Source organism: Ostrea edulis, chromosome 4, assembly GCF_947568905.1.
Source record: "Ostrea edulis chromosome 4, xbOstEdul1.1, whole genome shotgun sequence".
Taxonomy (NCBI): domain Eukaryota; kingdom Metazoa; phylum Mollusca; class Bivalvia; order Ostreida; family Ostreidae; genus Ostrea; species Ostrea edulis.
The window spans coordinates 10,576,152-10,596,521 of record NC_079167.1 but is presented as its reverse complement, the minus strand read 5'-3'; the positions used below and the strand labels follow the sequence as shown (position 1 = coordinate 10,596,521).

General features: G+C 33.3%; 1 protein-coding gene and 1 long non-coding RNA gene across 6 annotated transcripts in view; one reads left to right on the top strand and one right to left on the bottom strand.

Annotated features, from left to right (window-relative positions):
* LOC125671665 (serine/threonine-protein kinase Sgk1-like) overlaps positions 1–20,370 on the top strand; it is a 39,559-nt gene that overhangs the window by 13,057 nt on the left and 6,132 nt on the right. Inside the window, exons 4-8 of one of the 5 annotated variants that reach the window (XM_048907510.2) lie at positions 2,327–2,410; positions 13,589–13,734; positions 19,202–19,286; positions 19,404–19,453; positions 19,652–19,925. In XM_048907510.2, the coding sequence (XP_048763467.1) occupies positions 2,327–2,410; positions 13,589–13,734; positions 19,202–19,286; positions 19,404–19,453; positions 19,652–19,925 (639 nt within the window). Of the gene's footprint in view, positions 1–1,793; positions 2,411–7,033; positions 7,114–13,588; positions 13,735–18,964; positions 19,105–19,201; positions 19,287–19,403; positions 19,454–19,651; positions 19,926–20,370 lie in introns of those variants that run through there. The other 4 variants (XM_048907509.2, XM_048907512.2, XM_048907511.2 and 1 more) reach the window with 4 other exon arrangements.
* Positions 337–4,743, bottom strand: LOC125671676 (uncharacterized). The gene is made up of 3 exons (XR_007368707.2): positions 4,624–4,743; positions 2,897–2,988; positions 337–2,398 (listed from the first exon to the last, which is right to left on the bottom strand). It is a non-coding gene; the product is annotated as an uncharacterized LOC125671676 (long non-coding RNA).

Below are 20,370 nucleotides of genomic sequence, written 5' to 3'. Positions count from 1 at the left end.
TGACTGTAATGAAAGACTCTGACAAACCTATGATTGTACATTCTGTAAATGCAATGCAAGTCCTAAGTGCTTATGTATAGTGTACTGTTGATTGCTTTACTCGGCTTCATTCGTATGGTGTGTCACTCATTCAAGCAATCCAACTCAGAGCAGTTTTGATGAGAGGCAAATGACATCATCATATCATATGATGATGTAAGATGTAACATTTCCAGGCATGCAGGAATTCATCACCACACACATAACACACATTTTGGGAATCCATTTAAATGAATGAATGAGGGTGTTTAAACCCCTCCCCCCAACCCACCCCATTTGAAATTGCATCCAATGGACCTGGGATACATTATCACTATTTCTTCATTTTATACAGTATTTCAAAATTTTCTTCTTTTTCTTTCTAATGAATGTGGAAATCTACCCATTTCACAATAGACTACGTTGTTACTGGTGCTTTGAATATTTTACAACATTTTCTGTATCCTTTGTGAAGTCCCCATTCTTCAGCTCCGTAACTCATAACATACAGTTATTAATATAAGTATCAAAGAGATATTCGTGTTTCTGCATTTAAAATTTTAAAATCCTTTGTTTTACTAAGTACACCATGCATAGTGGTAAAAAATTTTTTTACCCTGGCATGAAAATGTTTCTTTGTTAATAAAAATTTGCAATTATAATTGAAACAACATTCCAAGATAGTCCAATCTATCAACAACTTCGACAGTTACCATAGTATGTTTAACATTCATCATCAATTATATAACAACTAATTGTGAAAAATTAATATTTTTGTTGGTTTTTCCCAACATTTTATACAGTTAAATTCCACTCCATGGTGAATTAATATAAAATGTCCAACATATATTCTGTATATACCTTCAACAGAAACTAATATCAAAATCATATCATTTGCACACATCAGTAAAAATAGATATATCATCTGAAGTTGGACTGATGGAGAATTATTTGTTACAGGTGTCTGTGTTAATTACATATTGTAAAGTGCATATCCACATCTGTACTGAACAGCTTCTAAAAAGATTTATCGAACATGTCATGACCTGATTAAGAACTTTACAATAAAATAAAAGCAAAACAGTGTCTTAAATCTTTTTCCTGATGGAATTGTTTGTTTTTTTAAGCAACCTTTGTTAACTTTAAAAGCTTTGGATGGATTTAAAGTATTTATGGTGTTATACAATATCGAGAAATCAATGATGATGTAATGTTGTTACTCCATGGATTGTCAGGGGCTGGCAGTGCTCGACACAGAAAGGGACAACTATTGTGTAAAATTGTTTGGCACTACTAATTTTTTTAACTCTGATTTTAATATAGGTATGTTTTTACTTTTGGGGAGGACAGAGAATGTCAATTGTTCTATGAGAATTGAGAAACAATGATTCTTATTGATAGGTTTAGTTTTTGATATTTCTGATTGAATCAGTGAATGCACAAAATATAAATTTGAAATTGTGAATTTTTTTGTTATTCACAGCCTCTTGATTTCATTCTCATATCAAACACATTCACAGCCCCAACAACTTCTAAGCGGAGTTTTTTTTTTTTTTACCACTATAGTTTTTGAAGGTGGTGACAGAACTTTGTTAATCTTAATGACATTAAATCTGTTGATTAATGTAACATTCAGTGACTGATTTGAGAACAAAGCATTTAATTAGTTTATACCTAGATGTTGAGTGGTAGTTGTGTCAGGACTGGGATAACTATTCTTATCTGCTGGAGCACTGGTCACTGTAGGTATTAACCTGTCTCCAATGTGTTGTTTACCTGGTGTTCTGACCACTTGATTTAACGCAATCCATTCAAGCTTTACTTTAGTCAGAGTAAAGGTTAATCTGAAATACCTTAGTTTCTGGGCATTTGTGAATCAGCTGATTGGTTTTTTTTTTTTTGGTGCAGTGAGAGCTTGACTAATAATTTATTTCAATACTTGGAAGACACAGGAGGATAACTGCTGAAGATTATCAGGTGCATCTGCCTCCAGAACATCATTGCCAGTGACGAAGGAAGCTGAGTTTTCACTTTGTTTCCATCCTACAGGGAGCCATGAGGGGAGATAATCTGCTTCCTTATAATCAAGACTTTGAACTTATTTTTATGGAGGATTATGTTTAATTGATATTGTCGGAATTTTCTCTCGCTGATATTCCTGATACTTTATGAAACAAAAATGAGTGAAAGTTTCTCTGTGACTTTGGAGGCCATAACAGACCATTCCAAAAAGATAAACAAGTCCAAAAGGCTGAGCTTTGTTCAAAATAACCTGCTGTCCCTGATGAAATCTGTTTTCCCACTACAGGTCTACAAAGTGGTTGTGAATTTTGGGGACCAGTCTTGGTTCATCTTCAGAAGATACAATGAATTTCATAGTCTGCATGAAAAAGTGAGTAAATATTAAGTTTATAGAGGAAATATTATAATAATGCTTGTTATTAAATATCATATATGCATGTTATTTAAGATTTGACTTGATTCAACAGGCATATCCAGATTTATGTTTGGTGATGCACTATTTCTAAATGTCATATTGTAAATTAGTACTTGAAAACCAAGGTAATGATTGTGCAGATTTTAGTGAAGTATGATTATTAGTGTCGCTATACTAGAAAATGTGCACAAAATTGACTTGCGTTTTACACGAGAACTGGAATTGTGCATATTTTTGCATACCAAGTGGTATAAATAGCTACCATATGTTATTAGCTAGAACTCTCTTATGTACTGTATGAATACCATGATAAAATAGTCTGTCATACACGAAGCTCATGAAGTAAGGAGGAATGTGTAGGCTTGAGTGAACAGGGGCCAAGAACACCAGCCTCTACATCATAAAATATGACAAAATACACAGGGATAAAAAAGAGTGTACCATTTGATGAAGTTTTATGATGTATGGGATGGTGCTCCAACTCCGCACATACTAACATCTGTATGTATTCCAGGTCCCATTACATGGTTTGTCTACAAAAGTACTCTTTCTTAAACACAGGTTTATACATGCATTATAAATTCACAATTTTTGTAGGCGGAAAAGATGTACAAGCAGATAAATATCATATCTTATCAGATCACATAGCCCCATGGCCATTACAGTTAAAATTTTGACACAAGATACAAAAGAATGCATTATAAATGGGAAAATGTTTTGATCGAACATGATAGTGCTAAAAAAAAAACGGCACACTTTTCTGAGTACAGAATGAAAATCAAATTTCTGATTGAGAGAAATTCTTTGTATTCATTGATATTCCAGTCTGCCACTCTGAAGACAAGAGGTGCCCATAACGTATTTTGCTTTACATGATGTAAACCTGGTGAACTTTACTTCATTATTATTCATGGCATGTGAGGAAAATTGCTGTCATCTTTCTTTTTTAAAAAAGGACGTTGCAGGAAGCGATAAATTAGATACTGTGAAAAACAAAGCACACAGAAATACTGACTAGCTGGTTTTTTCTGTGATGTCTGGTAATTGATAGTCACATCAGTAATGTTTTATTCTGACAAAACCTTTCAAAGAAAAATTACCAGAATCTCTAATAGATATTTTTACATGTTTATGAACAGAAAAATAAGAGAAAAAGAAATGAAACTAAAGATTCATAAGGGCACACCATTGGAATAGTAATGAACTGTAGCCTGGGCATTAGATGTTGTAGTTATGTTTGCAGATTACTGCCAAAATGACTAAAACAGATTTACACTGCATAAAAATCACCACTGACTTTTTAAGATTTATACATTCGAGAACCTTTTGTTGTAATTTTGACTTTATAAAAATGGAAGTAAATAATTCATTGTGGAGAAAACTTCAATAAAAAAGTCACACATTTTTGCATTTTCAAGTTGTTGTTTTTTTTCATTTGAAATAATATTCCAACATTTTACCCAGGCTCAAAATTAAAAAGTTTTTGCTGCATACCGTATTTAAGAGCTAATGCCTCATTTTTAAAAATTGACCTTGACCACATTGACCTTGACTCATGAACTATATGAATACATTTCCTATAGTATGAAAACTATTTTTAGACTGCGTGTTACGTAAACACCCCCTCTTATATTTATAAACAGTTATGTGCATTAATGTCAGTATTGATTGATGAACATGAAAAAAATTCCCCATTTTTGGAAATAATCATGTTGTGGTCTACTGTGTTATTTTTGTAACATTGTTTTTGTTTTTTGTTTTTATTTTTTAATTCTTTTGAAATCTTAAGTAAATTCTGCTTTGAACTGCATTGGTGTCATCTGTAAAGCATGACCGATTCACATGATCACTTTGTCCAACATCTGTCCGTCTGTCCCTATATGTCCAAAGGGGAGTCACACTTTTACAGTAAAAGCACCTGCAAGAAACACTGTCACTGCAATGCTTCTTGATTCAGGTTGTAAAGTGTAATGTGGGTCTATAAGTTCATCTGATAGTCTATGATAAATACAAAATGTTTATGTAAGTATTCTATTGCTACACTAGAAATGGTCACATAGTACCTTGTACATAGGTAAAGTGCACTGTTTTATTGTGAAAGATAAGTTAGGAACTTGAAGGTCTGATCTTATCAATGTTTATGAACTGAGAAGAGTGTACTATGTTACCTGTAAGTTTTATGGATAAGACTGTCCTTGAATTCAACCTTAGCATGTCCTCTACTAATGCTCAGAGATCAGTTGTTAACTTACACAACACAGACTCACAAATACCAGACCCTGGACTGCTGACACACTGCTGACAAATTGACAAGCTCAGGTGCATGGCATTTACATAAATTTTGAAAATCACCAGGTGAAAAATTAAGATGTGAAGGCTAAGTGCTTGACTCTTGAGGAGCTGCTGTAAACAGAGAAAAGGCGTTTTGATACCATTTTGAATTTGCAAGTCATACTAGACCTTGCTTTTCCTTCTTTTAGGTAAAGAATCCACAACAATGTCTAACATCAGACACATAATTCATCTTCTTCATTCCAAAGTTAAGGAGCAGTTAATTGCTTTTATTAATTATGATGCTCCAATGACAAAGGAAATGTAGCTTATAGATTAATCAATCAAGTAGAAAATATTCGGTGTAAATAATGTACTTACTATCACCTCATATTGTGAAAATATTCGGTGTAGATAATGTACGTACTATCGCCTCATATTGTGAAAATATTCGGTGTAGATAATGTACTTATTATCACCTGATATTGTGAAAGGAGTTCTCGTTATGCATGAGACTGAAATCTAATATCTGTGTTGACATACATCTAACACTGAGGTACCCCTGAAGCAATGGATCTTCTGTGCAATATGTAATGTACCCAGAACAGGCTTAACCATTTGTTTACGCAAGTCCGATTGTTTGGTTAGTTTTGTTGTTTTTGTTTTTATGTAACTCCTTGTTATGAACAAAATCTCCATACCTTACCCAAACTTGGATCAGGTATGCACCAACAGTGGCACTACATATCACCAAAGATAGTATCCTAGATTCATGTAACCTGCACAAATGTGCGTAGTATTGAAATCAGTATGAATGGAATTGGTTTGCATATGACGTCACGGTGCTTGAAATGAAAATAACATTTGTTTAAACCTTAAAGAAAACATTTTAGCCAGAAATTTGCAAACTATGTGAAAGTGAATATTTTAAATCATTGAATAAGGTCATTTTATTTTGATACTTGGAAAATATTTTAGAAATCTAAGCCTTCAATTTTGCCTTGTTTGTCAGACCACTGAATTTGTGTTGTGGTAAACAAATTAGGAAATTCAAAACACACATATAATTGAAATTTTACCTGGTATTATTTACTATTATATAATTTTTATATGTTTCTGTATTTCTTCAAATTATTTATTGCCCCAGTCACAGAATTTGTCAATGTGCATGTGTGGGATTTATGTACAGACATGTACCAAAGTTTGTTCAGATTCTTATTTATTCAAGGAAAAACAGCCAATTTCAGACAGCCGATGTATAGATTATGATTAGATACATGTAACATAGTATGTTTCACAAAAAATGATTTTTTTTTTGTCCATTCAAAATTTGCAATTCAGGGCTCTCCTTCACAAGGCAGGGGTTTTCTTATTCCAACAATGGTTAATATCTTGCTTGTTGGAGTTATGAGATTGATCACTGTTCATTATCTTCACCTTTCATCCATATGTTTCTTATATACCTTAGTTATAAGTCCAGAGTATCTAGCCATGAACCTTAATTTAGCTTAAGTTGAAATCTCACAGAATCTCTTGTCCTTTGATCTTCAAACTTTTGTAAGATGGTATCCCTGCAAGTGTCAATAAAATTGGATACAAAATATGCTCAAAAGCTCATACTGATTAAAGCAATTTTGAAAATTCCCTTCTTGTGACCTTGATATTTTACATATGACCTTGAATATATCTATATCTATATATATATATATAAGATAGGAGTCTTGCAATGTTCGTAAAAACCAGGATAAGAAATCGGATTCTAATTATACACATATGTTTGATTGAATCAACATACAGAAACAAATGAACTGGCAAAAATTATATCCCTATTGCAACTCTGTTGTGAGAGGATAAAATTTTTGGCTACCATACTCAACAGCTTTATAATTTATCTGGTGTTCAGATTACCCAATCTGAAAACAGTGTGATAAAATGTTTTCCCTCTGTCAGATTCATTCTAGATCATCCAAAGGTTTGCTCAAATACTATTGGTAGATGATACTTTCAGCTTCATGGAGTGTCATGATTGCTTATGGTCAGCAAAAACATAAGTGTATTGTGACGTGAACAACCTATAATAAAGCTAATTAGACAATTATTCAATGTATCTATTTGCAGCACATATTGTCTCTAATGGGTTCCAGGAAAAATTCCTGTGCCATTCTTTGATATCTCTTTCGACTTTTATGTGACTTTCATCCAATGCAAACACTGTTATACATCTTCAATTTGCTATTCTAAATATACAGGTTATTATATAACATAACTAAAATCAGATTTAGTTTCTAGTTTTCCATATGCCAATTTACAAGAGCCATTTCAGTGTTAATACATGTTTTTAGACAATGATTTCACTGGAGAAAATAATTTGCAAATTTTCTGCTAAGGTATGTATGTGTTTGCTGATTATACAAAGTATAAACAAGCGTTCAATAGAGTCACACTCAGATAGTGTATATTTGAACTATTTTTCATAGAAAAAATTGTGTAATTTGACACCTGTATAATCGTAATCCATTTCATTATGAATTTCAAGCTCAATTTTCATTTCAATTATAAGCTCTTCTTTTTTTTCAATTTCTCAACATGATGTCAAATTAGACAGTTTTCAATGTGTTCTTGTTTTAAGTCCCATTCAAGAATTTTCACTCATGCAGAGACATCACCAGCTTTAGGTGAAGTGCCCACAAATTTTGACCTATGCATGGCGTTTGGGACTGTAGCACTAAGCAGTGAGTGTTCTTCACCATACCAATGCCCTGTGACATGAGACCCTCCCCCCTTTCCAAGGTCATACAAAAGACCCATGACTTTCACTTCTAATGCTGGGCACTTGGTGAAGTAACAATCACTATGCCTACATTGAACGTCATAGGTTTGATGCAGCGCCAGGAATGAGAATCCTCCCAGTCGCAAAGCATTGAGTGCCCTTAAATCACTAGGGTACCAATCTTTCACTGTGTATATTGTATTTCATGTCAAAGATTTGTGTAATTTTACACCAAATTGAAGTTTCTGGGAATTTTCTCTTTTATTTCTATTTCAATTTGATTTTCTTACTTGATTATCAATGATACCCACACTCTCAAGGATAGATGTAAACTGGTTGTCTATTTTTTCCATCATCTATCTCTCTTTTCTATCATAATTTCTCTCTGTCTCTGTGTGAAACTTATATCCTTACATTTTTCCAGTTTCCTATCATCTCAGCTTATTTCTGATCATCAATTATTCAAAAACCAGAGAGCAGGGGGCCATGTTAATGAGCAGTAACTCATATTTCATCCTTTTCTCTCTGTTATCTAAGATATAAAAATTGTCATAAATAGGGTATAGCTAGCCCAGACATTTTTGGCTCAAAATAAATTGAGTATCCTATGCAAAAGTTCCAGGATATTATCAGACATTGAGCTGTTTTCTGTTATTTGGACAACAAAGGAGAACTTTTTGAGTAATGTCAATATGTATACAGGCAGAAGGCCAGAAGTTTACTGAATCCACCAACACTAAGAGATTTAGAACAGTCGACAATGACCTTAATGTCATTGAACACAAGTTGAACTAAAGATTAGGACTGCTTATCAAACTTTATATAAGGAATTTTTACAGGTTTCATTGTTGTTATCTCCAGATTGACAAATGTTAGCAATCCATGTGGTCTGTAGGTGTAAGGCACAGGTAAAGCCTTCAGCTTGACAGTCAGCTGATTTGTTTGTCAACAGATTCCAATACTGAAAGTCACCACTGGAATGGTCTAGCTCTACAACAGCCAAATTTGACACATTTTTGTTTATCATGAGAGAAGTGTTGTGACATTTATAACTGTAGTTAATATTTTATTATTTTTTACTTGAAAATCTTGCCCAAAATAGAAATAATGCAGAAAAGGGGGTGCTAAAGTCGACTGTCGCCAAGGCTGAAATGAGATCACATGAAAATATTCAAAATTAATTCATTGTTCCAAGGCCAACAGTTTGAAAGCCAATTTATTTCAAAACATTTATGCATCTAAAGTCTAAAGTGCTTTTGAATTTGTCATATATATATATATAATATATATATATATATATATATATATATATATATATACTTTGATTTAACATAAATATTTTATATCAGGACCACCTTAATCTGTAAATAAGGATGATCCATTAATCTGCTTTCATTGTCTTACACAAATAATTAAAATCAATGAGACAGATATTAAACTACATTTGATATTCTAAAAAAATTTTTGTGTAAAACCTGCATATGTAATAAACAAAACACAGTAAGTTAACGTACAACTTCCCATCCAGTAAGCTAATTCAAGGATTCAAACTTGCATCTAAAGATCAAGGTTTCTAATTGCATGTAGCTATTTTAACCAGTAACAATGACTGTAACAATGTTCAGGTACTGGCAGGTTATTTCACTAGTCTTCCTCGGATATATTATTTTGACAATATTTTCGTTAGCTATATTTACTAGTACATGTACTGTGCTGAGCTGGACTTGATTTTTCCTCTGAATATTATTTCCCATCCATGCAACTGATGGTTAGTTTTGAGACAATGTAGACAGGCTTGAGTCATAATCATTGTTTTTGCTTATAACAATGCAAAACCCCCTAAACTGAAATATTAGATAATTTCTAGCTTTATACATTAATCTTCCATTTCACACAGAACATGACATGTTTTGACGGATAATGTATTTTTTTTTCATATATGTTTATCAATATTGTAGTTATGTTTGTGAATTCTATTTTAGAACTTGATTTAGGTGTGACTCAGACATCTAAATTAATTCAACAAAGCCTGGTAATGTCTGCCCATTTAAGTTGTTCATTTATGTAAGGGTTTTGATTGACTGTTCAGAATGTTATATTAGATTTTGTACCTACAACGGTAAATCTATTATAAATAGAGTAATCTAAACAGATCCCTCTGAAAGCTACAAACCCTGTATGTCTACGTAATTCTTACTGCCATGAAGGACCAGCATTTTGAGAATGGTATTCTCTGAAATCCAATCTAGGTAATTCCTACATGAGGTCAAGGTCAGGTGTACCTTGTACAGCTCATAAATAGACTTTAATGCCCAGTACATAATAAGGTTATGTTTAAAATAACATAATTTCTACAGCTGTGAAGGACCGGCATTCAAGGAATATGGTATTCTCTCATCATCATTATCATCATCATCATCTCATACCTCTGTCCGATGGTCATAGGGAAGACTTGATGGACGACCTGTAGGCCACAGAGCACCAACCAGGTCTGTCTTCTGCCATTCTGATCAGGGCTGTCCATTTGAGTCCATTCTTTTATGTTGTCCATCCATCTCTTAGCCTGTTGTCCACATCTGCAATCCCCTGCAGAACTGTCTAGGGTAGGCTGTTGTCTAGGGTAGGCTGTTGTGGAGAGTGATGTATCCAAACCATGTGACCTTCCTCCTTTTCACAAACACTAGGTGGGGTTCTTGTGGACCTGCCCGCAATATTATTTGGGCATAAACAAAATCGTTGGTCTTGTGGTCTTTCCAGGAGATCCCTAAATCCCTAAATCCAATCTATGTGATTCCTACAGCTGTCCAGTTATTAGGGAATGGTATTCTCCCAATCAAATCTAATCTAGTAATTCCTTAGGAACTGCTGTGAATATAAGCATTCAACTACCTGTCAGCTTACATCTATCATACCTTTACATCAGCCCCCATGAATCTCTTACTTTTTCCCACACATGGCATGTGGACATCGAGATCTCACTTAGTAATTTGGGACTAGAACTGGGACGATTGGAATTGGGGAAAGTAGCAACATTTTATTCAAGATTAAGAATTCATATTTGAATTATTTAGTTACAAGGAATGAGCAACTGGGGAAAATACCTTCAATTTGAAGGAATATGGGTCCATTTTGATATTTGGATAGGAGCATTTTATTGGTCCCAGTGTCAGAGACTCTAGAGCACAGGCACTTGTTTCTCTATATAAGTAATGGCGTCTGTATACTAATAATGACATTATTATTAGTATACAGACGTCATAACTTATATACAGAAACAAGTGCATGTGCTCTAGAGCCCTGGAACATCATATCATGCTCCTCTAAATGAAAACCTCACACCTATACATCAACTTGTATATCTCACACCTATACATCAATTCATATATCTCACACCTACACATCAACTCGTGTATCTCACATCTACACATCAACTCGTGTATCTCACACCTACACATCAATTCATATATCTCACACCTACACATCAACTCGTGTATCTCACACCTATACATCAACTTGTGTATCTCATACCTATACATCAACTCATATCATGCTCCTCTAAATGAAAACCTCACATCTATACATCAACTCGTGTATCTCACACCTACACATCAACTCATATATCTCACACCTACACATCAACTCGTGTATCTCACACCTACACATCAATTCATATATCTCACACCTACACATCAACTCGTGTATCTCACGCCTACACATCAACTTGTATATCTCACACCTACACATCAACTTGTGTATCTCACACCTACACATCAACTCGTGTATCTCACACCTACACATCAATTCATATATCTCACACCTACACATCAACTCGTGTATCTCACGCCTACACATCAACTTGTATATCTCACACCTACACATCAACTTGTGTATCTCACACCTACACATCAACTCATGTATCTCACACCTATACATCAATTCGTGTATCTCATACCTACACATCAACTCGTGTATCTCACACCTATACATTATTAACTTATTTGTATCTCATATCAACACTATATCTTTTTAAATCAATTTTGTCAAATAAAAAGATTCTCATCAAACATTCAAATAAAAATAAATCAGAATTGGTCACTATATGTAATAGCACTGTAGATTTGCAAATCTAATTTAAGGACACTCTAAGCTACAAACAAATCAAACTTCTCTGTTTTTAAATATTTCTGTACAAAATGTGAATAATAAATATGCAAATCATGTACAATAGCTACATTATTTAACTGAATTAAGTCAAGTTGATGAAATTATTAGTTTTTACCCATGGGCATTTGTTTTCAGAGCTTTCCCCAAATAGAGAGACTTTGTAATCAATTGAACTCTTCATACAATTTGATTAAAAATTTGCTCTCGGTACATCATGTGGGTAAATGTGTATCAATAAATACTCTACACTAAGGAAACTTCAAACATGCTTGAATTTTTTGTAAAAATTGGAACTCTACTAAAGGAAGTAGAAGATTTTGTTTGTGTCTTTAAATATGAATCTGCATGGTTTTATGTATTTTATTATTAGGAAAATGATTTGATATTCAATACTGGTATTCAAGTTTGGAAAAAGATTACTCATTCTAATCTCAGATTACTTTATATCATATGAAATTATAGACTCGATCATGTTCATTCCTTGATGTACTTTAATGAATATAATTACAAATATATTTTCAGTTCATATTACTCTGAGCAATATATAAGGAAACAGAAGCTATCTAACTTCTTGTGATGTCATTCTTAGGATGTCATATAATCTGACATTAGCTCAGTTTATACAATATAAAAAAATGTTGTTTAAGTCTATTGAACCAATCAAATAGCATTTTACAAGTGAAATCGAATTATAACACCATAGGTTTCCAAATCTGGATATTAAATTTGAATCCCTTTGAAAATGATCATGCTTTTATGGATCATTGGAGAAGTAGAATGAATTGATAATTATTAGTACTGGGTATGGCTTTCAGTACCTGATATTTGTGTTGAAATGATATAATGAAATTTAAATGTCAGATGAGTGCTTTGATTGGAATTGCGTCATGATTGTATACATTCAGCATTGAGCAAATAGCGGTATTGATTGGCATGATTGATTTTCTGCTTATCACTGAATATGTCTACATTACTTTAAATAATGTTCTTTATATTCTTTAAAACGGCTCTGAACTCTTTACATAAAACTCTAAACAAACATTGATAAAATGCAAAATAATAGCGAGGTAATGTATTTGGGGTCAGGTCTCATTCAGCAGAAAAGAATGTTATTGGCAGCTTACTCCCAGATTATGACTTGCGTCCAGTAACCTATATGAAATAATTAAGTTATCACAATTAAATCAAGAAATTGTAGGATTATGGATTATTGATATGTCTTAGACAGACATGTGTTTGGGAAGGTAAATCTTTACGACTTTCACGTACCATACTGGCAGGTTAAGGCTGGATTTAAAGTAAATTGTCTGTGAAGGAGAAGTGGGTGCTATTTTTGGATGACAGTTATACTGACCCAGTGACTATTTACCTGGCTGTATGACTGTCGGCAAGACTGGAATATTCTTTGTCTCAACATATTACTTCTTTATCTAGGATATCATCCAGGTAAGCTATTATGAATCAGATATTTGTCATGGAATGAGAATATAAAAAAATTGCATGCTTTTTTATCAAAAGCAGAATCCGACCCCTATGTTAAGTTGCCTCCATCTGCAGCTGTTTTCCTTTTCGTGTTTTTGGTATGGTGGTGAGGCAGTTCCTGCCGACGTAGTGACGTACATTTCCACCGTTCATTCATGCTTGTTGGTATCTTTATATATCGTGGTTGTTATCTTCGTGCACTTGATTGTTGTTTGATCAAATGTTCCGACAATATGTTCCCCGTTTATGGAGGAGTTTTGGTGACCTTGTACTAGGCATCAACAGGAAAGGGCACTTGTTGTAGACAAATATTCTCACATTAGCTTAATTGTAATCATTGTTTTACATTATTGTATGATTTTGGTATTAACCTTTGGATGCACTCTCCAAAAGAATTAACAGGCAATTTTTTAAATATTCACTTTTGAAAATAAATTTTTTTTTAGTTGAAGAAACTGTTTCCAGAGGCAAGCCTGCGTCTTCCCGGGAAGAAGATATTTGGTAACCTAGACCCAGACTTCATTCAACAGCGCCGTGAAGGCTTAGACATCTTCATACAGGAATTGATCACACATCCTAAACTTTCACAGCTGTAAGTATGCACACAAATCTTATGCAGGTTTAGGCTCATAAAGGGGTTTTTGCCTAATTTAGCAGTTTAAGTAGAGCTACAGTATATGTGCACTATCTGCAAGTTAGATTATGATTTTCAACAAGTTTATAAAACATGCAAGTTAGGAAATGTGCAAAAAAGACCATTATATAGGGATGGAAAGCTTACATGGTTAAGTTTTAAGTATCTTCTACAAGTTCATGGACCGGTCACGGTAGCTCAGTGATAGAGCTTTCACTTTGTAACCAGGAGGTCGTGAGTTCGAGCCTCGCTTGTGCCATGGCTGCATCAAACCCAAGACGTTAACATAGGTAGTGATTGCTCCTTCACCAAATGCTTGGAATTTAGAAGTGAGAATCATGGGGTTTTCGGATATGACCTTAAAAACGGAGGTCCCATGTTGCAGCAGGCATTGGCACGCTAAAGAACCCTCACTGCTACGGCCCTGAGCATTAAACATAGGTCTAAATTTGTGGTACTACACCTACAGCTGGTGACGTCTCGATATGAGTGAAAAATTCTCGATGGGACATATTTAATAAACAAACAAACAAACAAGTTCATGGATATGTTAATTTCGGTATGAGTTAATTTCATGCTTTTTTGCATTCTTCAAATTATGCTACATGTAATACGATACATAGAAACATTTGTGATCTTATGTTAGATAACCTACAATCCTCAATAAAGATAGAATAAGTCACTACATGTATTGTAGTGAATTTGTAAAATCAAAATGTATCTTCGTTATTCAGTGTATAAAGATTTCTTCTAGCTACACTGTCAATATTTGCTAATTCCACTGAACAGGTTAATGACATTTGATGTTTTTTGTACCATATTTCATGGATAGGAACATGATTGAGTGATATCAATCTTTTGATGTTTTGATGAGATAGGAACATTTGTGATGAAATGCATATGTTGCTAAAACACAAGGAATGGAGTTTAACTTCTCATACATTACAGCATGTTTTAGGTCCCCTGACAGAGAACACAAATGTTTTGATTGAGCATGAGCTTAAAAAAAGGAAATTCTATTATGTTGATATTTTTTATTGTAACTTTGCCATGTTGTGTGAGATAGATCAGAAGTGTGCATTGAGCAGTGATAGTATTATCAGTCTGTTGGGTTTTAATGAGATCTGTGCTGTATATCCTGAAATAGCTCCATCCTCACGGCTAACTGTTAGATATCCCAAATAAAAGTTTATATCTAACTGAAACTGATGCTGCAGGAATACAGATAATGCTGACTGGTGCTTTCACAAACTTGAGTCTTTTTGTAACCTTTGCTTCAGCTGTTTTGCAAGTGACCTAATTCCTCTGTGAAGAGGTCAGCAGAGCAGTATTTACAGATCTGTAGATATACTTATAAATGATGTTAAACTTACACAGGTGTAAATTGAGAAGTTGGTGTAGTCTTTGAAATTAGAGGTATTTTAATTAGCAGTGACCAAAAACTGATTGCAAAACAAAAAAATCTTTAAAAAAACACCATAAAATAATTGTCCTCCTTTTAGCTATCACGGAATTAGTTAGTATTGAACAGTTTGGATAATAACTCTGTAAACCCATGCTCAGTCAGATTTTAAAATATGAAATGGTAGTACGAATCTGTTATAAACACTCAATATGTACTTATGCAATGATTTCAGACAATTTTGAAAGCAATCCGGGATGTTATCACCAGACATATTTTCATTATAAAGACTAATTAAAGATTATGTATAACACAATGATTAAAATATGTGTAATAAAGATAAGATATTGAAATAAGATATAGATATGCATATAAATTATTACAGAAACCTGTATTACTATAAGTTATTTTGTCAAAAAGAAAGTTTTCTTTAAACAATCAATCATACCCCGCTCCATCCCACTCACAATGCAGATTGGTTGTATAAAAAAGATGTCTGCTTAGGTTTTTAGATTTCAAATATGGTGCTCAATAAAAGTTTTTTGCTTTCTTAAGTAGAAAAAAAAAATGTTTAAATGCAACTGTGAAAATGATTGTTTCCTAAATAGATTCCCTGAATTTTATTCAAATTTAAAAAAGTACTGTTAAAATTCAGAATGGTTGACTGGAATATAGTAAATCTCACAGAAATTTTAACCCCCACCCAAAATATCCCTCCAAAAAACCAATACTCTCTCTCTTTATTCAATAAGTCCTATTTATTACATGTGCATTGTGTAACCTAGACCTTATTGATAAACAAAATATATATTCTGTTGCAATTAGTCTGAGGTTAAAATGGTGCATTAGCCTCAAGCTTAACAAACAAGCAGTAAATATTTTGCGATGTTTCCTCTTATTTTCCTTATTAATAATATGGTTTTGTTTTCTAATTTGATCATGTTTTACTATGAAAACCTTCATTCTCATCTCATTTCAATACAAAGTGCCTATAAGTAGTAAGGGAATTTCCTATTTGAATTGTTTTCTTTGAAAACCTGAAAATTAGGTTTATGTGGTTGATTTGAATACTGTTTGTGGACTACTGAGGTTTGGTGGTAAAAATGGTATATTTATATCCGGATGAGATTGTAAGGCCGATCAAGACATTAATCAAAAAGTAAAGAAATTTTTTAAAACTAAACAATAGTCATCATCTTCAGTTTGAACACGGCTTTAATATTGGTACAGATGACTCATTAGGTTAATTAAGATATTAAGAGTTATGATAGATTTATGTTTCGTCAGAGGACAAGGAAACAAAACAGAGTTATAGATTCTCGAACAGAATCTCAAGTATGGTTAAAAGGCTTAAAAGCTAGTGTGCATAGTGTACTTTAGATCGTAACTTTTTCAATTTGATTTATTCATCAATTGAAATAGAATTCTGTTCTATTATTTGTATATTTTCATAATACATTACATCTTTATTTCCTCCAAAAATACATTTTATAACCAGATGACGTACCTTTTTTGCATGCAATTAATAAATCAGTTATACCTCACACACACCCCCGCCCCTCCTTGAATGCTTCTTTTTGCGCCCACCAAAAAAAAAAACAACTTACAAAAGGTGTGAAAACTTAAAACGTTGAATGATAAAGGATATTAGTAATATGAAATTTCTAGGGAAAAACACAAAATGCAGGATAAACGTGCACACAATGAATTAATGATAAGCTTCAAATACGCATGTTTTATGTTAATCTGTTATCTTGAAATTCAGAACGGGATACTAATTAATTTTCATTGTTGATTAATCTGCTGGTGTAACGTGGTGATATTCACACTTAATGACATGTTTTCTGCTTGTTTATTTATTGATAAACATTGTTATACATATGTGAGCAGGAAGTCCCCCATGATGTAGATGTGTGTAAGTTACTTAACAAAAGTTCCTGGTCATTTTTGATAAATTTCATCTTGTTCTAGTTTACAGAGATACAAAAGGGATTCACAATAAATGCCTTTTTGAAAAAAGTTCATCATCAGTTGTAGCCGGGAATTTGAGCAGTGCAGAAATCAATTTGAATAATAGATTTTCTCTGTATCATTTGTTCATACTTGGTGTATTACTTCATTGTTCCCACATATATCTTAAAATATTCTAAATCTTGAATAAGAATTATGCATGATGTAAGAGGTTTTTGTTTGAACTATTAGTCTTAATCCAAGCTGCTTAAGAGATTTATTGTATTGAAAGGCATTAATTAAACCTATATATTACCTACGTAAGTTGTTATAAGTTGTGATTATAAGGTACTTGTTCATTAAGTGAGTTGACACAAATAAAGGTTTTTCCATATTAACAATAGGTAGTTTGTACATTGAGCTTGTGTTTTATTTCCGACTGTTGATGGACAGGTAGTGAGACACTATTACCTGTGATAGATCAACAGGTAAAAGTGTCAGTGGAACTATAGTGTGCTGATCGGAACAGCAGAAATTCTAATAAAGACCCACACTACTCGACAGCGACTCACGCTCACCAAAAGGAATATCAAGTTTTTCTTTGAAATTCGCTTTTTGCTTCATTTGTGTTTTTTCCTCCTTCATCAATTCTGTGCTTTGATTAGTCTTTATTTGACTTGGGAGTTTTTTCAAAGTACAAAAAGGTGAGCTCTTATGTTTTAGTGTCTTAAGACTCAGACATGATCTCAAGTATCTTGTAAGAATATAACATGTAAAAAAAAAATTTAAGTAGATGTAATTATGATAATGTTCACAGACTTACACAGTACATGCACCCCTAGTAACAGATGATTGTTGTGTAGTACATATCTCATATACATGTATAGTCATTAGTAAGTGCAAGTTTCTTGTTTTTGTTCTTCCCTGCACCCCGGGGATATGAAATGACATGTGGGCCTTTGATGTATCTATATTCATTCACAGTTAGTGTCAAAACAAGTTGGGGTTGGGAGAAGTTAGTAGAAAGTTACTCAGTTTATCATCATACTTGGTAACAAACAGGAGGCAGGGGTCAACAGCTAAGCACAGAGAGATCCTCTCATCACGCTGGTCATGAATGATCCCAGAAAAAGATGAGTTATACTGTTGATCCGCATACTAAAGTGTTACGGAAATAACGGGGGAAACAAATAAAGACTGTGTTATTTGTACTAATTACACACTTTGTGATTTATACTAGTTGTATTATATGGTGTTGGATTAATCTGCTGTGCATAAAAAGGTAAAATTCAACAAAGTTTCACCTGACGTTAAGTGTGATTTATGAAGGCTATTCAGTGCATATTGAATTACCTTTCCATTGTGACTTTTTAAGTATGTAAATGATTTCTTGTTCATTTATATACCTAAGTCATTAGCTTTTTTTAAAACGATAGGGATAGAATTTAAAACTGTGACTTTTCTGATCAGTTTGGATAATATTGTGTGGGCTAATGTAGTTTATCCGTCTGTAGTAAGTATTCAGTACTAGTATTCTGTAAATTTCACCTGTTTATTTTGACAACTAGAGATTAAGAAGTCCACTTTAATGCCAGTCTGTTGTCCTGTCTAGTGGTCTACATTTTAGCTATAAATGGTCAAGAAAGGGGTGATTGTACCGACCCTGGGGACAAATGTAGTTTTACGGCGTCCGTGTATCCCTCAGGGTGATATTACACCTTTGTCAAATTTTGTGATATACACCAATTATAATCCAGGTGAGAGAGCACGTAGGTAGAGTTATCTCCAATGCAGTGTATCTCATTATCATATTCCAGGTAAAAAAAACTTTTTTAAAGCAATGAGAGAGAATGCTTGTACAGTAGTGCTGGGCTGTCACTCGTTATGAAGCTGAGAAGCATAGCAGATGTATTTTTAATTTGGAACAGAAAGAAGTCAAAAATCAGAGACCCAACATTGCCACATGTAGCATCATGGTAATATAAAGGGCCCAGCAGAGGTGTGCACCATTTCCTTGTTTAAAAGTTTTTTAATTTAAAATTCCTAATTTGAAATTTTTTTTTTACATTACAGTCCTGAAGTGCGAGCGTTCCTGAATCTTGATAATCCACGAAATGTCCAGGACTCTGTAGACAACTTTGATGATTCTGAAGCTATGGTAAGACATTGTGTTTGGAAATAATGGGAGTTATTTTTTTTAAATATCTACTTTTTACTTAAGTAATTTGGATAAACATATAATTATCAATTTGTGTATAAAAATTATTTTTCACAGAATGGGAGAGATGTTAACCCGGTCAATTTAGGGCCCAGTGAGAAGAAAACGTAAGTTTATAGAAACTTTGGGGAGAAAAAAATGTTTGTAAAACTTTTAGTTCTGGTAATTCAATTTGTATATATATATGTACTTTTATGGCTGAACATGAAAATAGTAGTGTATAATCTTAAGATAAAGAATTAAGACCAACATTTAAGCATTGCTTAACAAAGATTTATGCATAACTTGATTATTATTTTTTTCAGTGTAAAACCCAGTGATTTTGAATTCCTTAAAGTTATTGGAAAAGGCAGTTTTGGGAAAGTGCTATTGGCTCGGAATAAAAATGAAGGGAACATTTATGCCATCAAAGTGTTGCAAAAGCAGGCCATCATGAAAAGGAATGAAGTGAAACACATTATGTCAGAACGGAATGTACTGCTAAAAAATGTCAAACATCCATTTCTAGTTGGACTTCACTACTCATTCCAAACTGCAGATAAATTGTACTTTGTCTTGGATTATGTCAATGGTGGTGAGGTTAGTATATGTTGGGATTTCGTATACTGGACTTCATTAATTGTGGATGTTTTACCCTAGTGTGTGATATTTGGCTGTGTGAGAACACCTGGGAATTGACACTTAGATTTTGCCTTTAATAAGGTCCTCATATCCATATCTTCTGCCTGATGATCAATCTTAAAATCATACATCTAAATGCCACTTGATTAATGAATCATAAAATGTTAACCAAAGTCAAATGTTGATCTAAATATGTCAGACTGGAACTGTAACAAACTCCAAAATTTGTTATGATGACTGGCAGTTTTCATAAAAAATTCCCTTTTGACAGGTCATTTGAATTTCCTTATTAATTTTCCACCTTTATTTATGTAACTGCTGGGGGTTTTCAACTTAACTACTGGCAATATTCTTTCTTTTTTTTTTCAAATGATAAATTTTACTTCATCCTTTAAATAGGTGA